General features: G+C 35.4%; 1 protein-coding gene across 4 annotated transcripts in view; it reads right to left on the bottom strand.

Annotated features, from left to right (window-relative positions):
* Positions 1-19,723, bottom strand: part of DARS1 (aspartyl-tRNA synthetase 1) — a 64,180-nt gene that overhangs the window by 9,052 nt on the left and 35,405 nt on the right. For all 4 annotated transcript variants that reach the window (XM_049615689.1, XM_049615691.1, XM_049615687.1 and 1 more), the window contains exons 5-10: positions 12,179-12,281; positions 8,858-8,935; positions 7,814-7,873; positions 6,220-6,331; positions 5,231-5,365; positions 2,559-2,706 (exon numbers count right to left, since the gene is read on the bottom strand). In XM_049615689.1, coding sequence (XP_049471646.1) covers positions 2,559-2,706; positions 5,231-5,365; positions 6,220-6,331; positions 7,814-7,873; positions 8,858-8,935; positions 12,179-12,281 — 636 coding nt within the window. The remainder of the gene's footprint in view (positions 1-2,558; positions 2,707-5,230; positions 5,366-6,219; positions 6,332-7,813; positions 7,874-8,857; positions 8,936-12,178; positions 12,282-19,723) is intronic.

Raw genomic sequence — 19,723 nt, 5'->3', positions numbered from 1 at the left:
TGAAATGATAGCTGGGATTTGCTTCAAAATAATAGGGGGTGGGAGAAATGGGTAAACAAAATTGGCCATGGGTTAACAATAGTTGAAACTGGGTGATGAGTACATGGGGGTTCATTAGGCCAATCTTTCTATTTTGTATGTGTCTTGAAATTTTATGTAACTAATAGGATTGAAAAGTATGTTTATATTCCATGAAAGCAGTAGAAATTAAAACATTATCATCTCCTGATTAGTCTTAAAGACTTTCATGGGAGCAATAAAGCTTAGCCATTGATTTATTAAAATCTTTTTTTTTTTAAATGTTTTATTTATTTTTGAGAGAGAAAGAGAGTACAAGCTGGAGAGAGGCAGAGAGACAGGGAGACACAGAATCCAAGGCGGGCTTGGAGCTGTCAGCACAGAGCCCGATGTGGGGCTCGAACTTGTGAACTGCGATCATGACCTGAGCCAAAGTCGGACGCTTAACTGACTGAAGCCACCTGTGCACCCGATTTACTCAAATCGTGATGTAATAAGAAGGGTTAAGAAGATCCCAATAATTGGGGCGCCTGGGTGGCGCAGTCGGTTAAGCGTCCGACTTCAGCCAGGTCACGATCTCGCGGTCCGTGAGTTCGAGCCCCGCGTCAGGCTCTGGGCTGATGGCTCGGAGCCTGGAGCCTGTTTCCGATTCTGTGTCTCCCTCTCTCTCTGCCCCTCCCCCGTTCATGCTCTGTCTCTCTCTGTCCCAAAAATAAATAAAAAACGTTGAAAAAAAAAATTAAAAAAAAAAAAAAAAGAAGATCCCAATAATTGATCTTTAATTTTTTAAAAAAATTTTTATTTTTGAGAGAGAGAGAGAGCACAAGTGGAGAAGAAGCAGAGAGAGGTGGAAACACAGAATCTGAAGCAGGCTCCAAGCTCTGAGCTGTCAGGACAGAGCCTGATGTGGGGCTTGAACTCATGAACTGTGAGATCATGACCTGAGCCGAAGTCCGATGCTTAACCAACTGAGCTACCCAGGTGCCTCCCCAAAATTGATTTTTAAATTGCCTTTCTTTGCCTTGGATATTAATCCCCATTTGTTTCTATTAATGGTAATACAAAAATATAACTACCAATATTTTAAAATACATTTGTATATTATTCTATGAGAAATAAGTACTAAGGATAAACCTGAGAGGGACATGACACAAGCTAGGTAATCCAACTTAAAACTGACACAGAAACTTAAAATTACTAAATGACTTAATATAAAAAGGCTTTTCTTTCTAGGTTGCCACCTTAAGTCTACTTGAAAAAAGTCTAGTGATGATGGTGTCTGAGTCTCTAATTTGTAAACAAAGATTTGATTAAACCCAAGGGCCCAATTCATGCTTGATCTGTTATTACAAAAACCAAAGTGGAAATTTTATATTCTAGTATTAAAGAGAGAAGATATCAAAACCCAAAATAAACAGACGTCAGAAACTTTCTTGAGTTATAAATGTGAAAAGAAAATGGGAAAAGCTCTGTTCCTTCACTGTAGTTTCAAATGGTATTTTATTTTATAAGGAAACATTAGTTGTCCCATAGATTATCTGAATGAAAATTGCTTTTAAATAAACTGTACTGAAATGTTTCAGACAACTAAGGTTAAAAAAAAAAAGGCTTTCTACAATTACGTAGTCATCAAAGTAACAATGCAATGCAGAGAACACCTGGAAAATATTGGTGCTTATGCTACAAGATTTTTGTAAGATCAATGATTAATTTAGACTTGCAATGGAGTAAATATGACTCACAGTATTTTCTGAATCCCTTTTAAGTATCAATGACGCATATCCAAATACACCAACAATTAACAGTTAAATCAGTACTCTTCAAATAAAAACTTCAAATACAGTCCTTTGTCAGTTATCAAAGCATTAGATAAGTCTACTCTAGCCTAATATTTAAGTACTGTTTCAAATATGGAGAAAGGAAAAAAAAGACTCTTGATCTTACTAAACTTATTTTCCATTTTCTTTTCCTATTTTCTCGGTGTTAAACATCATCACAAGTAAACAACTTTCAGTGACCTTTAAGGGAGAAAGTATTTGCCACTTTAGAGGGTATACCTAATGTGAACATTTTACATAATTCAATTTTTTGAACATCCTGAACATGTTTATTAACTTTCTATAAGATTCTTATCAGCACATTATTATTATTACCACTACCAGTTTGTTAATAAACTGTTATAAAGGTAATATAGGCTGCATTTCTTTCAGACATTCAGGATGTAACATAAAGGGAAAAATATAGTTAGGTTGGTTCACAATCTGGTAAACTTCTCCACCAAAATGAGGTTAACTAGCTGAAGTCCAAGCTGACTTGGATCTAGAAGTACTAGTTTGAAGTATACATTTTTTCACTAATTAACTACTGATCATCTAAGTGGCAAGTGCTCTCCTACATATATATATATATATATATATATATATATATATATATGTTTATATATATAGCTTTACACGTTTCAATTCATGATTTGCTTTATTTTGAAGAACTCAAACTGATTAGACATTAAGTCCACATAGGGATATAAAATATGTTTTTACCTTTCTTGGAGTCCTTTGAATATTTGTACTAAGGTGTCAGCAATTTCTTCCACAACTTCATGGTAATGGTAATTAAAAGCCATTTCAATGTCCAAACCAACAAATTCAGTTAGATGTCTGTGGGTATTTGAGTCTTCAGCTCTGAATACTGTAACATTAATAAAAGAAACAAACAGTAAATCGAAATTTTGGGAATTTGGAAATTTTGGGACTTAAACATAAAATTTTATTTACTAGTACTCAAATGGTATGATTTTCATTATCATTATAGGGTTTTGGAAAGACTTTTGATAAGCCATCTGTTTCAGCATTCTCTTGGACAGCAAGTTCATTATCAACTCTTAAAATCATGTAGTAAAAGCTGTAACAAATGTAAATTAATAAATGAGGCTCAGGAGAATCCCGAGGGAGTGCAAGATCCTGAAGAGCCTTCTCAGTAATTAAAAATAGGTCCAACAGTGAGTTCTTCTCAATTTTATTAAAACTTGACTCAAGCTAAATGAAATTTGTAAAAATGAAATAACATTATATATATTCTAGCCATTACCTCAGTCCAGCTCTTATTGTCCACACTGTACTGTCCTCCTTTCCCAGTCTTCCTGACTCTAGCTCTGCTCCATCTTTTCTACAAATATTCCTATAACACATCCTTGCTCAGTAATTAACTAATTAACTACTGATCATCAATGGTTCCCAAATGGTGACTGAATTACAAAAAATCTAAAACCTTTATGTTTTTATAATTTAATCTTACCCTATATTTTCCATTTCTTCTTAACACTAACTAGTCTTATTTTTTATTTTCTCCCATGCTCTTTACTCATTCTGCTTCTGTTAACTAGAAAATGTAGTCTGTCCTTAAAGCCCACTTCAGTTTGCATTCTCTTTTCTGGTAACTCTAGCAAATTCCATCTTCTCCCTCTTTTTACACTATCTATACTACATAATTAACACCAATCTGCTGATTGTACACAGCACAATCTGATTATTCACTGTGAAAATCAGTTGATTATTCCCTGAGACTGCAATATGTATGCATGTCTTATTCTGTCTGGGGAGCAGGGACAATGTTTATTCCCTTGTCACTCAAAACATGGTCTGCAAATCAGCAGCATTAGCAGTACCTGGGAGCTTGTGAGAACTGCAGAATCTCAAGCCTCCCTCTAGACCTAACGGTCAGAATCTGTATTTTAACAAGATCTTCAAGTGATTCATGTGCACATTAACATTTGAGAAGTGCCGGTTGATTTTTCTTTTATGTACATGTTATCTAGCACAAGGCTATGTATGCAGCATACATTTAAAAAATTAGTTAATAAATCCAGAAAATTAACACAATTAATGCTCTTGCCAGTTTCTAACAGCAGGTATTTAATTTTTATTTAGCTACCAAAAAACTTATATATATAAAATAACTTGGTAAGTTTTACAGAATGAAGCAAAGCTGGTTTTTGTTTATAACCCACTTTATTAAATAATCTGCCACATGATTATGTGTCCATGCTTAACTTTAAGCCAATATTTCTTAAAAACCATGTCAACATAACCAAGTAAATATCAGATATTTCTTGTTAATAAATTCTAATGGACTTTATAGCACATTCTCAATACTAAGAACAGTACAAACAATAATACTAAAATAGAACAGCTCTGAAATAAAATTGGTAGCAGAGTATACAGAGGTACATTTGTAAGCTTACAACAGTAGTAAGGGGTTATCAAGGACAACAAATTACATTTTTCAAAAGATCGCAACTACTTGTTCTTTAGTGTTCATGGAGAGTTGAGAGTCCAAACAGGAGCTAATTACACCTAAATAATAATAAATAATATACTCAGGTATATTTCAGAGGGCATATATTATCAAAGCATGCATTTTTAAAATGAGATCTTCCTAGGCAAACATTTTCTTCAGCAAACTTCTGTAGGGATATCAAATGGTTATGCATCTATTCACATAAGCGATGTTCAACTACTTAAAGAACTATTGAGCATACAATTTTGTGGGGGGGGGGGATTTCTACCTAAGCACATTGTCTTTTTTCCCTAAAAGTCTAGTGGCTCCCCCCTCCAAAAAAAATTGTTTTAAAGTTTATTTCTTTCGAGAGAGAACAAGATAGAGTGAGTGTGAGAGAGCTCACCAGCAAGCATGGGGGAGAGACATGAGACAAGAGACAGAAACAAAGAATCCCCAGCAAGTTCTGGCTGGCTGTGAAGCCCAACCTGGGGACTCAAACTCAGGAACTATGAGATCATGACCTGAGCCATAATCAAGAGTCAGATGCTTAACCCACTAAGTTACCCAGATGCCCCAAGTTTTTAAAGTCTAGTGTTTACATAGCCAACATATAAAAGGATTTAAGCTTTCAAAATGTCTGTACCTAGAGGCACCCGAGTGGCTTACTCGGTTGAGTGTCCAACTTCGGCTCAGGTCATGAGCTGATGGTTTGTGGGTTTGAGCCCTGCATCGGGCTCACGGCCATCTGTGCAAAGCCTGCTTCAGATCTTCTTTCCCCCTCCCTTCCTATCCCCTGCTTGCATGCTCTCTCAAAAATAAAATAAACATTAAAAAACAACAATAATAAAATATCTGTATGTAAAATGTGTTCCTAAAACCATAACTACAGTACAATTAATAAATTTTGAGAAAACCATAACCACCAACACCTTACCCGGTCCAATACAGAAAACCTTCTCAAAATCAGCACAAATACACATTTGCTTGTACAGCTGTGGGGACTGGGCCAGGTATGCATTATTTTTAAAATAGGACACAGTAAATACATTGGCTCCTCCTTCACTGGCAGCTGAAATGTAAACATTTTTGTTATTATAAATAACTGTGAGCTTATCAATGCAAAGTTCTAGTAAAAACAGTTTACATACTTTTGGTTTAAGTATTTCACTTAAAAAAAAAAAAACTGGAAAATCAAAAATTGCAGAGAAACCATAGTCTATGTAAGTCTTATACCTCGTTCTAAACAGTTCATATTTAGATCAGATTTACTTCTTTGGCTATCCCTTCATTTTACTTTTTTGGATATATACACTCCCTTTCTGCATCAATTTCAAATCTATTAAAGCTACTGTAGAAGGCCAAAATATTTTTTAAAAAAGGAGAAGATATTCTTAATGATTCTATCTTAATGATTGTATTCTATCAAGAATACAATGTTCAATTCTTGATTTATAACTGCCATTTGTAATACACTTTTTAGTGTTATTTAAGCAACTTAAAAAGAGTTAAATGATTAAAATAAAGTTCTCATATAAGAATGAAAATTAATGAGATTTTCTAACTTGTAGTATTTAGTAGTATTACAATGCAGTTTATACAAAACAAAATTGCAATACCAATTTAGAAAGAAACCTACATAATGAAAGTAGTTTCTAGTGCAACGTATGTAACAACAATCTTGTTTCATGTGCTACTGCCTAATTTTATAATCACTACCACATAATGACTTCTGAAAGGAGATGTTGTATTATTGGTGTCAGTGATATGTGACTGCTGCTATATAGCAGTCTTCAAAATAAAAAGTCTCATAGCAATAAACCTTAAGGGATAGTCGGGATTCTCAAATTAAAAAAAATTAATATTAAGCAGCTTGGGGAGAGCAAATTTATTTTTAAAAATTAAGAGAAATCTCTTAAAGCATACCTGAGATAATTTTAGGAGTCTGGATCTCCACAAAACCCTTGTTAATTAAAGTTTCTCGGAAAAGCTGGCAGATACCAGACTGGAGACGGAAGACTGCCTGACTAGTTGATGTCTAAAAGACAACAATAAAATCTAATGAAATCAATTCCACACATTAACTGAGATGGAGTTATTTTCTAATCAGGCCACCTGCCTGGAAAGTTCACAGAGGAAACACTTCATTGTATGAGAGAAAAGTTAGGTCAGATGACAATTAGTATAAGGATATATTTTTCATATTACAGGAGAATGGCAATTTTGCCTTTTAAAATCTCCAATGTCTCCAACTCGACTTTGCTGAGAGTCTATAAGAGATTAGAGAGTAGTTTAGACATAAACTAAGATGCTCAAAAGATTTCAAGTACACAATACTTTCCAAAATGTGAAGTCAAAGTAGGGGTTAAAAATGTGAATGCTTACAAGGGCCAGACAAATAACATAAATGGAATAAATGAATGACACTTTCTGAGTGGTACAGGGCATAGTAGAGGACATAATGCCCCGTCTGGAGTGCTAGGTAATGTTGCCATGCCACAGTATTGCCAGATTTACTTCCCACTTTTTAAGAAAAGCCATCTTCATTTAATGTGCAAATCCCTACTTTAAAACAGTAGCAGTGAATTTAAATGAAAAAAAAAAAAAAAAAAAGATACCCAAGAAAAATACTACTGGGGCCAAATTCTATAGGCACAACCAAAAACTTGTGGGAATACATAGCATGGACACATAGAGTATGATGTCTAACTACTGTGGCCAAAATTATGAAAAACCTGAGGTTTCTAGGCAGTATCAAGGACTTTTGATTATTGTTACAGCCTCTTCTATAGAGACTACAGATGAAAATAAAAAAGGAAGTGGGACAAAAAAGCAAATACTCAGGGGAAATGTTAAGAGTGTACAATAAAGGTAGACCCATATGATTGCAGAAAAGTTGGAAAGAACTCTTAAGGTGACAAAGAATTTAAGCTTTAGGTAGAATATTTAAGGAGGAAGATGTGGTCAAAACATACAGAAAGATGACACTGGTTTTACTACAATAATGAAACCATTGAACTCTTTCACTTGCAACCAAACCAGAAAGGGAAACAGAAGACCTATGAGATTACTAAATAAACCACAGGGGCCAACTACTTCTTTTATTAATTCTGTGCTCAGATCAAATTCAAAGGATTGAGGCATTAATTACTAATCTCTACCTGGTCATTCTAAAATGTGCATACAATTTCTTGCACAATTTTGTAGTGATATTAATGGTTATGTTCTTACTTACTAACTTGTCAAAAACAGGTATCACTTGGGAGCAAACCCATTTATTGGCTTCATGTTCCTTTGTCATTTTAAAATAATGCAAGTCAATATCCCATGAATTACTGCTCCACGGTCCTTGTGCCTGCAATTCTTTTTAGGGGAAGGGTCAGTCAGTCAGTAAGGTACATTGCTTTCTGTATTGTCATATGTATAGGCAATGAGTTTTATAAACTTGAGACATGTATGGTATCCCTGCCCACCTTGATTTTGGCACAATCATGTCACTTAATAAATAAATGAGGCATACCCTGAGATCAATAACTCTGTTGTCTAATCTTGTATCCTGGTTAACAGTAGCTCTTCCTTCCTAAAAAAAGATGAAAAAACAGATTTTACTAATTTTTTTAATAACACAACAACACTTTAAGAAGCCATGCTTACTTTTAAGTGAGAATAGGTGTGCTTATGTGTGTTAATATTATACCCCCAAATCAGAATTCTGAGAAACAAGAAGCAGGGCCAGAGAGAAGCTACTGTTAAAAGAGACATGGAAAGAAGAGAAATGTGAATGAACAGAGGTCAATGCTTTCTTTACATCTCACATTGCCTCAAAGCCTTGCCTCATTACTGGGACATGAGAAGAACTAACCACCTGTGCCTTTATTGATTCCTGGATATTACCTGCTAAAGACTGAAGGAACAGATAAAAGCTGATGGAGTAGTGGGTCTCAAAGTACGTTCTGGGCACCACTAAATGTCCCAAAGACACTTTCAGGAGTCCATGAAATCAAACCTATTTTTCACAATGACACATTTTCACTCTGTACTGAGTTTTTCTAAAGTTTCATGATGTGTGCTTTCACAACAGAATAAATGCAGAGGCAGGTAAGAGAATTTAATTGTTGCCTATTAAGTCAGACATTATAAAGATGTGTAGACACGTAAGACAATGTCACTCTTGCCACAAAATTATTTTTTGTTTTTGAAAATATTTTTCAAAAAGGTTATTTTTGTCATTCATATAAGATTATTATACATAAATACATGATATTACTGTTATTTTTAAAGAATTAATACTGAAAAATTTCCTGTTTTAACTTCTAATACTGCAAAATATTGACAGATATACCTACGAATATAAAAGTTTGTGGGGGCAATTATTTTTAGGAGTGTAAAGGGATCTTGAGATTAAGAAGTTTGAGAATTGTTGATGTAAAAGTAAATTTAGATAAAAAATGAAGCTCAAATCAAATCACAGATATCTTCACACAAAAGTAGTACATCAAGTTTTCAATGTTTTGTAAACTAAACATACAGAGGAAGCACAGTATTTCAAAAATATAGTTTTAACCTCTTCTTCCACCTCAGGCCGAACAGCATCATCCAGCTGCAAGGGCAGGCGGGGTTCAGCCAAACTGATCACATAAATCTGAAAGTGAGAGATTACCAAAAATATCATGAAGCACACAAAACCTGTTATCTTTGCTTTAAAAAAATCTGCAGTTGACTTAAATATGAAGGTATGTTTGCATACATCTTAACTGAAACTACTTGCTAAAAATCAAACAAAGATGTACATGTTTTTTCACCTATAAAATGGGAATATTTCTTGTTAACATCCCTATGTTGTTGGAACAATGAGATAACACATATATTAACACTTTGTAAACACTAATATGCCTACCAATATGACAAATAAGTACTAACTGGAGTCAAGGGGCCTCAACTTAAGGCTTTGCTTTGTCACATAAAAGCTGTTGTTAGGCAAATCATTTAACCTCAGAGCTTCAATATCCTACTCTGTAAAATAAGGTCTGCAATGAGAATCAAATGGAGTAATGAATATGAAAACATTCTGCTCTTTTGTGGGAGCCATTAAACAAATGTGTTATTATCACTGTTAATAGCATTTGGCATTTCTACCACTAGGACCAAAGTCAACCCAACCCGCTGTACATCTCCTCCCTTTTCTCATTCTTTTCCCAAATATCCCTTCCTTACTTTATATCTCATTTCTTGCTGCTCTTCTGGGTTGGAAGCCACCACAGAAGGTATTCTTTTATGGTGTTAAAATTCCTTTTTATTTGTTAAATTCATTCACATTAATTGTACATTTTAGCACTAAAAAGCAGTTAGGTCATAAAGAATGAGCTAGGGTTTTTTTTGGCTAGTCTTAAAAACATGTTACCCTATTAGTTACTCCCAACTAAGCCTGGAAAACCTTTTAAAGCACAAAAGGGAAAGAGACCTTATTTAGTTAATTCAGGAAAGGAAATCATATTCTTCCAGTCAGTAGATCGCATTTAGCACTCAGCTCAGACTCTTCAAGAAAAAGTGTCAGAAGGATACTCCAGTCCTCCTTATAGTAAAATAGATTTGTCACCACCTCTATACTCAAGTTACAGTGTTTCCCTTTGATGAGTTAACAGAAACGTGATTTCCCATGCAAAGCTGGAGAATGGAACAGCTACTCCTTCTACTTTTATAACTAGTAGAAATTCACTTCATCAGGTTGTGAGTACTATGATCCCCATAACTTCACAGTGCTGGAATAAAGTATGTACTCACTAACTGCTGGCTGAATAAATAAATAAATGATAGGAAAGAATCAGTGCTTCTTATAAGATCCTTTTTAGGATATGATACTTTATACTTTGTGAGATACTTTATAATTATTTCCATTAAAACAAAATTTGTAAGCTTTTTAGGCTTTATATTTCTCATTAACATTTATTAAGTATTGAATGCTAAATATTAGAGTATTTTAGTGTTTTGAGTTTATATTTTGAGAGAGTGAGTGCATGCATACACACAAGTAGGAGAGGGAGAGAGAGAATCCCAAGCAGGCTGTGTGCTGTCAGCACAGAGCCTGATGCAGGGTTCAATCCCACAAATCCCATGATCCCTCAGATCATGACCTGAGCTGAAATCAAGAGTCAGAAGCTTAACCAGCTGAGCCACCCAGGAACCCCAGGTAACTAGAATATTTTGGAAGTACATTTACTTGCTGTATTCACTAAAAATTTTTAATTAAAGTATTGAAAAAGAAGTGTTACTTGGAAGATAGGAGGTTGTTTTACTTGGTCAGCATACCCTTAGGTTGGTTTGCTTTTACTAGGTTACCTACTTCTTGGTGGGCTTAGTATGAAACGAAGCTTACACAAAGAGAACATAGTAATCTGACAAGTCAGTAATAAATATAAGATTTTTTCAGTCTTGAAGTGTTCCCATGACGACTCCAGTTAAATACAACCTAGTACTCCCAAATTAGTGTGCATGTATGAGTCTTTCTGCATCTGTCAGTCTCCCTGACTGCTCTCTTACACATGCTCACACACATACAAACACACATACAGGGGTGAGAATGGGAAGGATCTACTCCTTAAGAAAAATTTAATGATGCATATTGTAGATACAAACTAGGCCTGGACCTGAGAACTGCAGGTTCAAAACTGCAAGGTTATTTCAAAAGTACTAAATATGTTTGAGTTCACTTACATAAGTATTTAAAAAAAAAAATTTTTTTTTAACGTTTATTTATTTTTGAGACAGAGAGAGACAAAGCATGAACGGGGGAGGGGCAGAGAGAGAGAGAGAGACACAGAATCGGAAGCAGGCTCCAGGCTCTGGGCCATCAGCCCAGAGCCCGATGCGGGGCTCGAACTCACGGACCGTGAGATCGTGACCTGAGCCGAAGTAGGACGCTCAATCGACTGAGCCACCCAGGCGTCCCTATTTTTTTTTTTTTTTTAATTTTTTTCACTTACAGTATTTTAGAAGTCAATGGTAATAAACACTTCTAGTTTTTTTGTCCAAGAACAAAATGAATGTGGGGTAAATCTTGTATGAAAGAAGTTATTGCTAGAATGTAAAACCAACACAGTTTTGCCTCTTTTGATTTCTCTATACTGTATATTATCAGAAATATGATGACAATAAGGAAATATAATCATTAAGAGTTAGTGTAATTAATCAACCATTAGAAGTTATTATCAGAAGAAAGTTCACAGTAAAGTAAATGCATAATAGCTTTTCAGACATGTTTTATATATTTTATATTTTTTAATATTTTTCCCCATGTGACTGTGGCAGATTGCAAAAATGGCTCCAATAATTCCTCAGGCTCCTGATTACATACCTTTTTTCAAAGATCCTGCCTTTCTTCCCATCAAGAGGTGGCATCTACTTCTCCATCCCTTAAATCTAAGTTTTTTCATGTAACTTGCTTTGACCAATGACATATTTAGCAAATGTGATACAAGGAGAGGCTTGAAAAGTGCTTACACACTAGGGCTTTCCTCTCTTGCTGCTGGGAACCCTTCTGGCACCATGCCAAGAAGACTGGGCTAGTCTGCTGGATGAAAAAAGGCCACAGGAAGAGATGTCCCAGAAATATCAGTAGGCCCCGTTGTTGTCATGCAGAGCAGATGAGCCATCTCAGATCGATGACCCTAACTGCCAGACATACGGAATCATGAGCAAATAAATACTTTTAAGTCCCTAAATACTGGGATGTGGTTTGTCATAATAAAAGCTAACTGATTCAGTAATCAATTTATAAAACTCAGTATTTTACACATCAACTCTAATTAAGAACATATAGATTTGACATGATTGTAAGAACCATTTAAATCTATTTCTGTACACAATTTTATATTTTGAAAAAAGTTACCTTTTGAACATGTAACTCTACATCTTGCTGTGTACAGCTTCCAATTTTTTGATTCACTTTTCTCACAACACCTTCTATGTCTACGATACTCTCTTTGTTGATGCTGTCAAAAGAAAAAATTTTCAACTTTAATCATCTCATCAGAGGTGTCAGAATTCATTTGGTGTTTCAACAGTAAAGCCGAATATATTAAACTCTTCTTTAATACAGTAAGCCACTTGAGATAAAGTCAGTCTATTTAACCTACTTACAATAAGCTATTATGTAGCACACCTTGTGAGATTCCTTGAAGAGATGATTTTCTAGATGCCATAATTTAGTTACCATTCGTAAAATACTCTGAACATAAATGGCAACAGGACTAGCACTGAATTGTGAAAAGTAGAAAAAAGTCTTTCAATTATTCATTAAAGAACATTTCCCTTCCTATAGTTGAAATTTACAAACATCAGCATTTCCTATAAGGAGAGGCATGGGCTTCAATTAATGCAATTATTGGTATGTAATGGAATTAAATAATAAAAGAAGGTAAACTGAAAATATTTCAAGGTAATAAAAAGAAGTTAGGTTGCAGCAATTAAGCCCTCATTGCCTATAGTTTCTGAGTACACACTGTCATTGGAATTATGGCAGACAGCCTATAGGATTGTGCAATCCCATTTAAGGATGTCTATATGAAGCTCAATATACATTAAATGGGTCTCCTATGCAGTTTAATTTTATAACAAACTTGAATTCTGAACATAAGACACTCAAATTCTGAAATATAAAATAGATGAGGTAGATTATTGAACTCACCAATTGATTATTTTTTGATCTCTAGTACATAACAAAGGGAGAAAGGGTATAATCCCAAATGGTGGTTCCTGTACAAAATGTACCAGTTTTACTTTTGTGTATATTATTGTGCTGACAGAATGTATCATAATATATTTGTGGAAAAGGATTAAGATTTAACTTTCAGTTCTTGGAGAGTGATGTGGAGAACATCATGGCGGTTCAACTGGCCAAAACTATCAATGTAAAACTACCAATTAAAACTCTTTGGGGGGGTAACTGGAGCTGCTGAAGTAAGGTAAAAAGAGAAGGAAGGAAGAAAAATGTTAGATAACTGGGAGAGAGTGGAGTTCCTGACACAGCTGGCATAATACAAAGGGCAAACATGTATCAGGAAAATCTGTTCTGGACTCAACTGTTTATCTGCTATGTTATAAGCCCCAGTTACCTTTTATATTAACCTTTCATGGCTCAAGTTCCAACCTAGAATCCTGCAGAACAAATGACAAGAATCTAAACAAAACAAAAGAAAAAAAAAAAAGAGAGAGAAAGAAAAAAAAAAAAAAAAGACAAGATTTAACTTTCACAAGAAAACTCTATTTATTCTGATAAGGAATTGGGTCCTTAGTAGTTGTAGTGCCATTTGACAAGATTTCAGAAATCCAACAATCCTTATTTTACCCATGAGAACACCACAACCCGTTTCAATGAACGTTTGCTCAGGGTTGGAAAGGATCAAAATGAGGATAATAGGAGCAAAGTGGTGAAGAAAGGAAGAAAAATTTTCCTTTTTTCACTTTACCATACTGCTTAGAATCCTATTGTGTCTGATACCAACTTTAAAAAAACAAACCAAAGCATACTCTTAAGTCTCCTGCACTAGAACTAGTACCTAATACTAGCTAAAATCTTGTGCATTGAAGAAACTCAGAACTTATTGTGGCATACTGTTAAAGGGTTTTCTAACACTGGCAATCTAGGGTCACTGAATCTTCCTTCAGTGTGATTTCCACCTACCAGTCACTTCTGTTTGCATGAGTAAACTTGATACAGGCTTCGTGAGAATTCTGTTGCTTATCTTACACGTCTCCATGAGGAAGGCTTTTCGTTACTGATCACATTGTGCTTCATTGAGTAACCTGTCCAGCCCCAACTAGAGCTCCACTCTGCCACATTCCTGTTATGATCCTGGCCCTTTTGGGTCATCCCCTTGACTCCTTAGTCAGAAAATCTTCTTCAAGCTTACTCAAGTTAAACTACTCTCAAGATTGAGCACTAAGCTAATATCCTTTCAGAAAAAAAGCTGGGGTGTGATCAGACACTCTGCCCTACCTAATGGTCCAATTAAAGAAAACAAAATTTTCTTTCTCTCTCAAAAGTACCAGATGGCTTCTTCTATCCAGGACCTGAGACTTGTAACTAAGTCTAAGTCTACCTTTAGTACTTTATTTAATTCAGCAATATTATATGATAAAATACTTGAAGAGCTAGAGAAAAAAATAACCACCATTTTAAGCATCATTTCTAGTACCAAACAACTCACAAAAAGGACTTCTGAAAACCTAACTTAATTCTTAAACTAGGGCCAAAGATAAACTTCTATCACAAATTAGTCTACTGAACCAATCAGAAAGAAGGTAGAATTAACCAGATACAGAGGATGCTTATAATTTTTTTTTTGCCTTTCCAATCTCAGTATTTTCTTATTATACCTAGCAGCTATACGCTGTTAACAGATACTCTTTAAATACTCTTTATTATTACTCTTTTGATACTAGTAACACCATTCCATGATTTTTTAAAACCTTGGATAATTTAGCCCTACTACAGCTACATCCGTATCTATATCCATCTAACCTTATTTATTTGTAGACATGAATGAACTCAGTGTAAAACACATTAAAACAAAACAAAGAGTCAAATTTGTAGAGAACAATCAGACCAGAACTTTCTAGTCAGCATTAATAAAGGGTTATAGAGGGTTTTACGTGTATGTATGTATATAACTAGAGTCAATGGAAGAGGGATAGGAATCTTTGAATAAGCTACTGCTAGTAGAAGGAGGATATTCTACTTTTAGAAAAAGTCTAATTTATATGATTTTAACTGATATTGTATGTTAAGATGGCTTAATACTTTATAGTATATACAGTATAGTTTGCTGTCATATAGAGACCCTATTAAGGTTTCAGCTTTACATTTTGAAACTAATATACCACTGTATCTTATTTTGAAAGAGGAGTATGTCTAACAGACAACTAAAAGCCTTGGGTTTTTAGAGGATATGGCAGGAAAAAAATCCACGGTGGAAAGCAGAGGAACTCCTGGGAACTATTTGATTGTAGAAGAAATGGATGAAGTAAATTAAACACATCTTTCGAAGAGCTAAGTCAGCTATTTTTATTATTATCACCACCTCCCAACACACATTACTACTGTGCTGTGTTCTGCACCTCTTCCATTTTCCAACCACCCTTCTGACCCTGCTTATAGTCACTCTACAAATAAGTTAAATTAGTTATAGCCTTGATATTAAAAATACCCTAATAAGGCTATCCTGTTCATGTTATCCACTAGAAACTGCCAACAATCAATTTAATAGTTTACTTCTTTTTAAAAAAAAAAAAAATTTTTTATGTTTTATTTTTTATATTTGAGAGAGAGACAGAGAGTGAGTAGGGGAGGGGCAGAGAGACAGAGACAGAATCTGAAGCAGGCTCCAGGCTCCAAGCTGTCCGCACAGAGCCCAACGCGAGGCTCAAACTCACAAACTGTGAGATCATGACCTGAGCTGAAGTCGGACGCTCAACCGACTGAGCCACCCAGGCACCCCTAATAGTTTACTTCTAACTTAAATTGTTTTTAGAAAATAAAATTTTAAAGAGCATCATTCTTTATATCAAGTATTTTATAAAAATATTTTGATTGGCTATCAAGTTATTTTTTTATTTTATTTTATTTTTTTTTTAAACTTTTTTTTTTTAACGTTTATTTATTTTTGAGACAGGGAGAGACAGAGCATGAATGGGAGAGGGTCAGAGAGAGAGGGAGACACAGAATCCGAAACAGGCTCCAGGCTCTGAGCTGTCAGCACAGAGCCGACGCGGGGTTCGAACTCACGGACCGTGAGATCGTGACCTGAGCCAAAGTCGGACGCTTAACCAACTGAGCCACCCAGGCGCCCCTCAAGTTTTTTTTTTAAACAAATGATACAATGTATGAATAACTCAATTATAAAACATGCAACTTCGGAGAAAAACAAACAGTACTCAGGTATCTGAAGGAATAAAATCCCATCTTTCTACCACGACTGCCATATAGTTTACTACTTAGGGCCTCACCAATAACCTCAGGGGCACTTTTATTATCTGTAGTTGTTATCTTGAGTATCAATTTTCATAACTATATTATCTAAAAAGCAACAAACTAAAATAGATGCTCATAGTAATGGCCCTGTCATTAAAAAAAACTCAAAACTGGGGGTGCCTGGGTAGCTCAGTCAGTTAAAGGTCCGACTCTTGATTTCAGCTCAGGTGATGATCTCACAGTTCATGAGATTGAGCCCCATGTCGGGCTCTGTACTGACAGATTCTCTCTCCCTGGGGTTCTCTCTCCCTCTCTCTCTGCCCATCCCTCCCCCAAACCTTAAAAAGGAAGAATGTGTAAAAAAAGACTTCAAAGATTCTGTTAAAAAATTGTTAGAACAGTTTCAGTACTTGAAGGAGGTAAGCTTCATAGTCTAAAATAATGTACTAATGAGTAATGCCTTACTCAATGTTGCCAAAACATTTTTAAAGTTCTCAGCTTATCTCTGTAGTGCACTGAATTCTTACTCTCAAGTCTTTGCTCCCCTATGGTAAGTATTCATCCACACCTTTGCCATGGCTTCAAAGTATACAGAAAGTACTTCTTTGTCTTGTGGCTTTGGGTTTGGCCATATGAGTTGGTTTATATGTCAGTAGATATGATACCGGTAAAGGTTTGAAATGCACTTGTGCGGCTGAACTTGCCCTTTAGCATTCCTGCTTTTCTCCATAAGATCATCCCTAAAGATCATTCCTAAAAGGAAACTGAGAAACACAAGGAGCAGACCAGGATACAAACCACAGCTTCAAAACAAGCCTAGATGAGCTGAGCTTTAGCTCAAATATAAGAGCAAGAAATCAAGGTTTATTGTTGTATGCTGCCGAGTTTTTAAAAAAGTTTTTTTTTAATGTTTATTTTGAGAGACAGGGAGAGAGTGAGAGCATGCAAGTGAGGGAGGGGCCGGAGGGGGTGCAGAGGATCCAAAGACGGCTCTGCGTTGACAGCAGAGAGCCCCAAGCGGGGCTTGAACTTGTGAACCACGAGATCATGACCTGAGTCAGAGTTGGACACTCAACTGACTGAGCCACCCAGGTGCCCCTAAAAATTTTTTTACTGTTGGTAAAGTATACAGTACATAAAACTTACCATTGTAACCACTGTTAGGTGTTTAATTCAGTGGCACCACCACCACTATCCATTTCTAGAACTTTGTTATTATCATATAACTCTCTACTCATTTAAACAATTAACTCCCCATTTACTCCACCCCTCCCCCCAAGCATAGCTACTGGTAACCTCTATTCTACTTTCTGTCTGTATGAACTTAACTACTCTAGGTATCTCAGGTATGTGGAACCATGATATCTGTCCTTTTGCGTCTGACTTATTCCACCCAGCACAGTGTTTTCAAGGTTCATCTATGTTATAGCTTGTATCAGAACTTCATTCTTTAAGGCTGAATAAAATTTCATTATATGTACATAAAACATTTTATTCATACATTCCTGTGCTGATGGACATTTAGGTTGTTTTCCATTTGGGTTATTGTGAATAATGCTGTTATGAATAATAGCATACAAGTATCTGTTTGAGGCCTTGCTTTCAATTCTTTTGGGTATCTGTCTAGAAGTGGAATTGCTGGATCATATGATAATTTTATGTTTAACTTTTTGAGGAACCACCATAGTTTCCACAGCAGCAGTGCCATTTTACACTTCCACCAGCAATGCATGAGGGTTCCAATTTCTCTACATCCTCACCAACACTCATTATTTTTCTTTTCTTTTCTTTTCTTTTTTTTTTTTTTTTGATAACAGTCTTCTCAATGGGTATGAAGTGATATCACTGTGGTTTTGGTTTGCATTTCCCTGATGACTAGTGATACTGGGCATCTTTTCATGTGCTTATTGGCCATATGTATATCTTCTTTAGAGAAATGTCTATTCAAGTCCTTTGTCCATTTTGGAACTGAGCTGTTGTTATAAGTTATTGGAGTTTTTATATATTCTGGATATTAATTCTTTATTAGATATATGATTTACAAATATTTTTTCCCATTCTGTGGGTTATCTTTTCACTCTCTTGATAGTGCCCTTGGATGCACAAAATGTTTTAATTCTGATGATGTCCAATTAATCTAGCTTTTTTGTTACCTCTGCTTTTGGTGTTATACCTAAGAAATCACTGCTAAATCCAATGTCATACAGATTTTTGGCCTATGTTTTCTCCTAAGAGTTTTCTAGTTTCAGCTCTTGTATTTAGGCAGTTGATCCATTTTGAATTATTTTTATTTCTGGTGTACAGTGTATATCCAGTTTGGCATATGGATATCCAGTTTTCTCAGCACCATTTGTTGAAAAGATGGTCTCTTTCCCATTAAGAAGTCTTGGTATACTTGATGAAAATCAATGGACCATATATACCACGGTTGATTTATGGGGTCTCTCTTCTATACCATTGGGTTATGTGTCTAGCCTTATGTTAGTACTACAAACTTTTGACTACTATAGTTTTGTAGTAAGTTTTAAAATCAGGAAATGTAAGTCCTCCAAATTTGTTCCTTTTCAAAACTGTTTTGGCTATTCAGGGCCCTCTGAGATTCCACATGAATTTTAAGATGAATTTTTCTATTTCTGCAAACAATGTCATTGAGATTTTGACAGGGATTGCACAGAATCTGTAGATGGTTTTAGGTAGTGATATCATGCTACAAAGTTTAAGGTGGTTTGTTACATAGGAGTTTTTTTTCCAACAGCTGACTAATAATACAATCTGAAGTTTAAAAACTTATAAAATTAAAAAATATGCTTGAGGGGCGCTTGGGTGGCTCAGTCAGTTAAGCGTCCCGACTTTGGCCCAGGTCACGATCTCACAGTTTGTGAGTTCAAGCCCCGTGTCAGGCTCTGTGCTGACAGGTTGGAGCCTGGAGCCTCATAGAATTCAGATTCTGTGTCTCCCTCTCTCTCTGCCTTCCCCAGCTCATGCTTACAGTCTGTCTCTGTCAAAAATAAATAAACCTAAAAAAAAAAAAATTTAAAAAAAATGCTTGAGTTCAAAGCTCTCATCTGATCCTAAAAAAGGGCTCTGAAGTAAGTGAAAGTTTATTTGTATTTATCACATACACACTGCAAATCTCCACTGTGTAGTATGCATTGTAAAGGGATTTAAGGGGCACCTGGATAGTTTGGTTGATTGAGCGTCTGACTCTTGATTTTGGCTCAGGTCATGATCTCGTGGTTTGTTGAGATCAAGCCCTGTGCTGGGCTCCTCACTAGTGGCATGGAGCCTGCTTGGGATTCTCTCTCTCCTCCTCTCTCTGCCCCTCCCCTACTTGTGCTCTCATTCTCTCAAAATAAATAAATAAACTTAAAAAAAAAAAAGAAATTTAAAGGAAGATATACAAAATTTGACTATGAAATATTAGGGTTGATTTAATATCAAACACAGCAGAATTTATCCATT

The sequence above is a fragment of the Panthera uncia genome (assembly GCF_023721935.1).
Source record: "Panthera uncia isolate 11264 chromosome C1 unlocalized genomic scaffold, Puncia_PCG_1.0 HiC_scaffold_3, whole genome shotgun sequence".
NCBI classification, from domain to species: Eukaryota; Metazoa; Chordata; class Mammalia; order Carnivora; family Felidae; genus Panthera; species Panthera uncia.
Note: the sequence above shows the minus strand (reverse complement) of the source record. Positions and strands in the feature narration are given on the sequence as shown.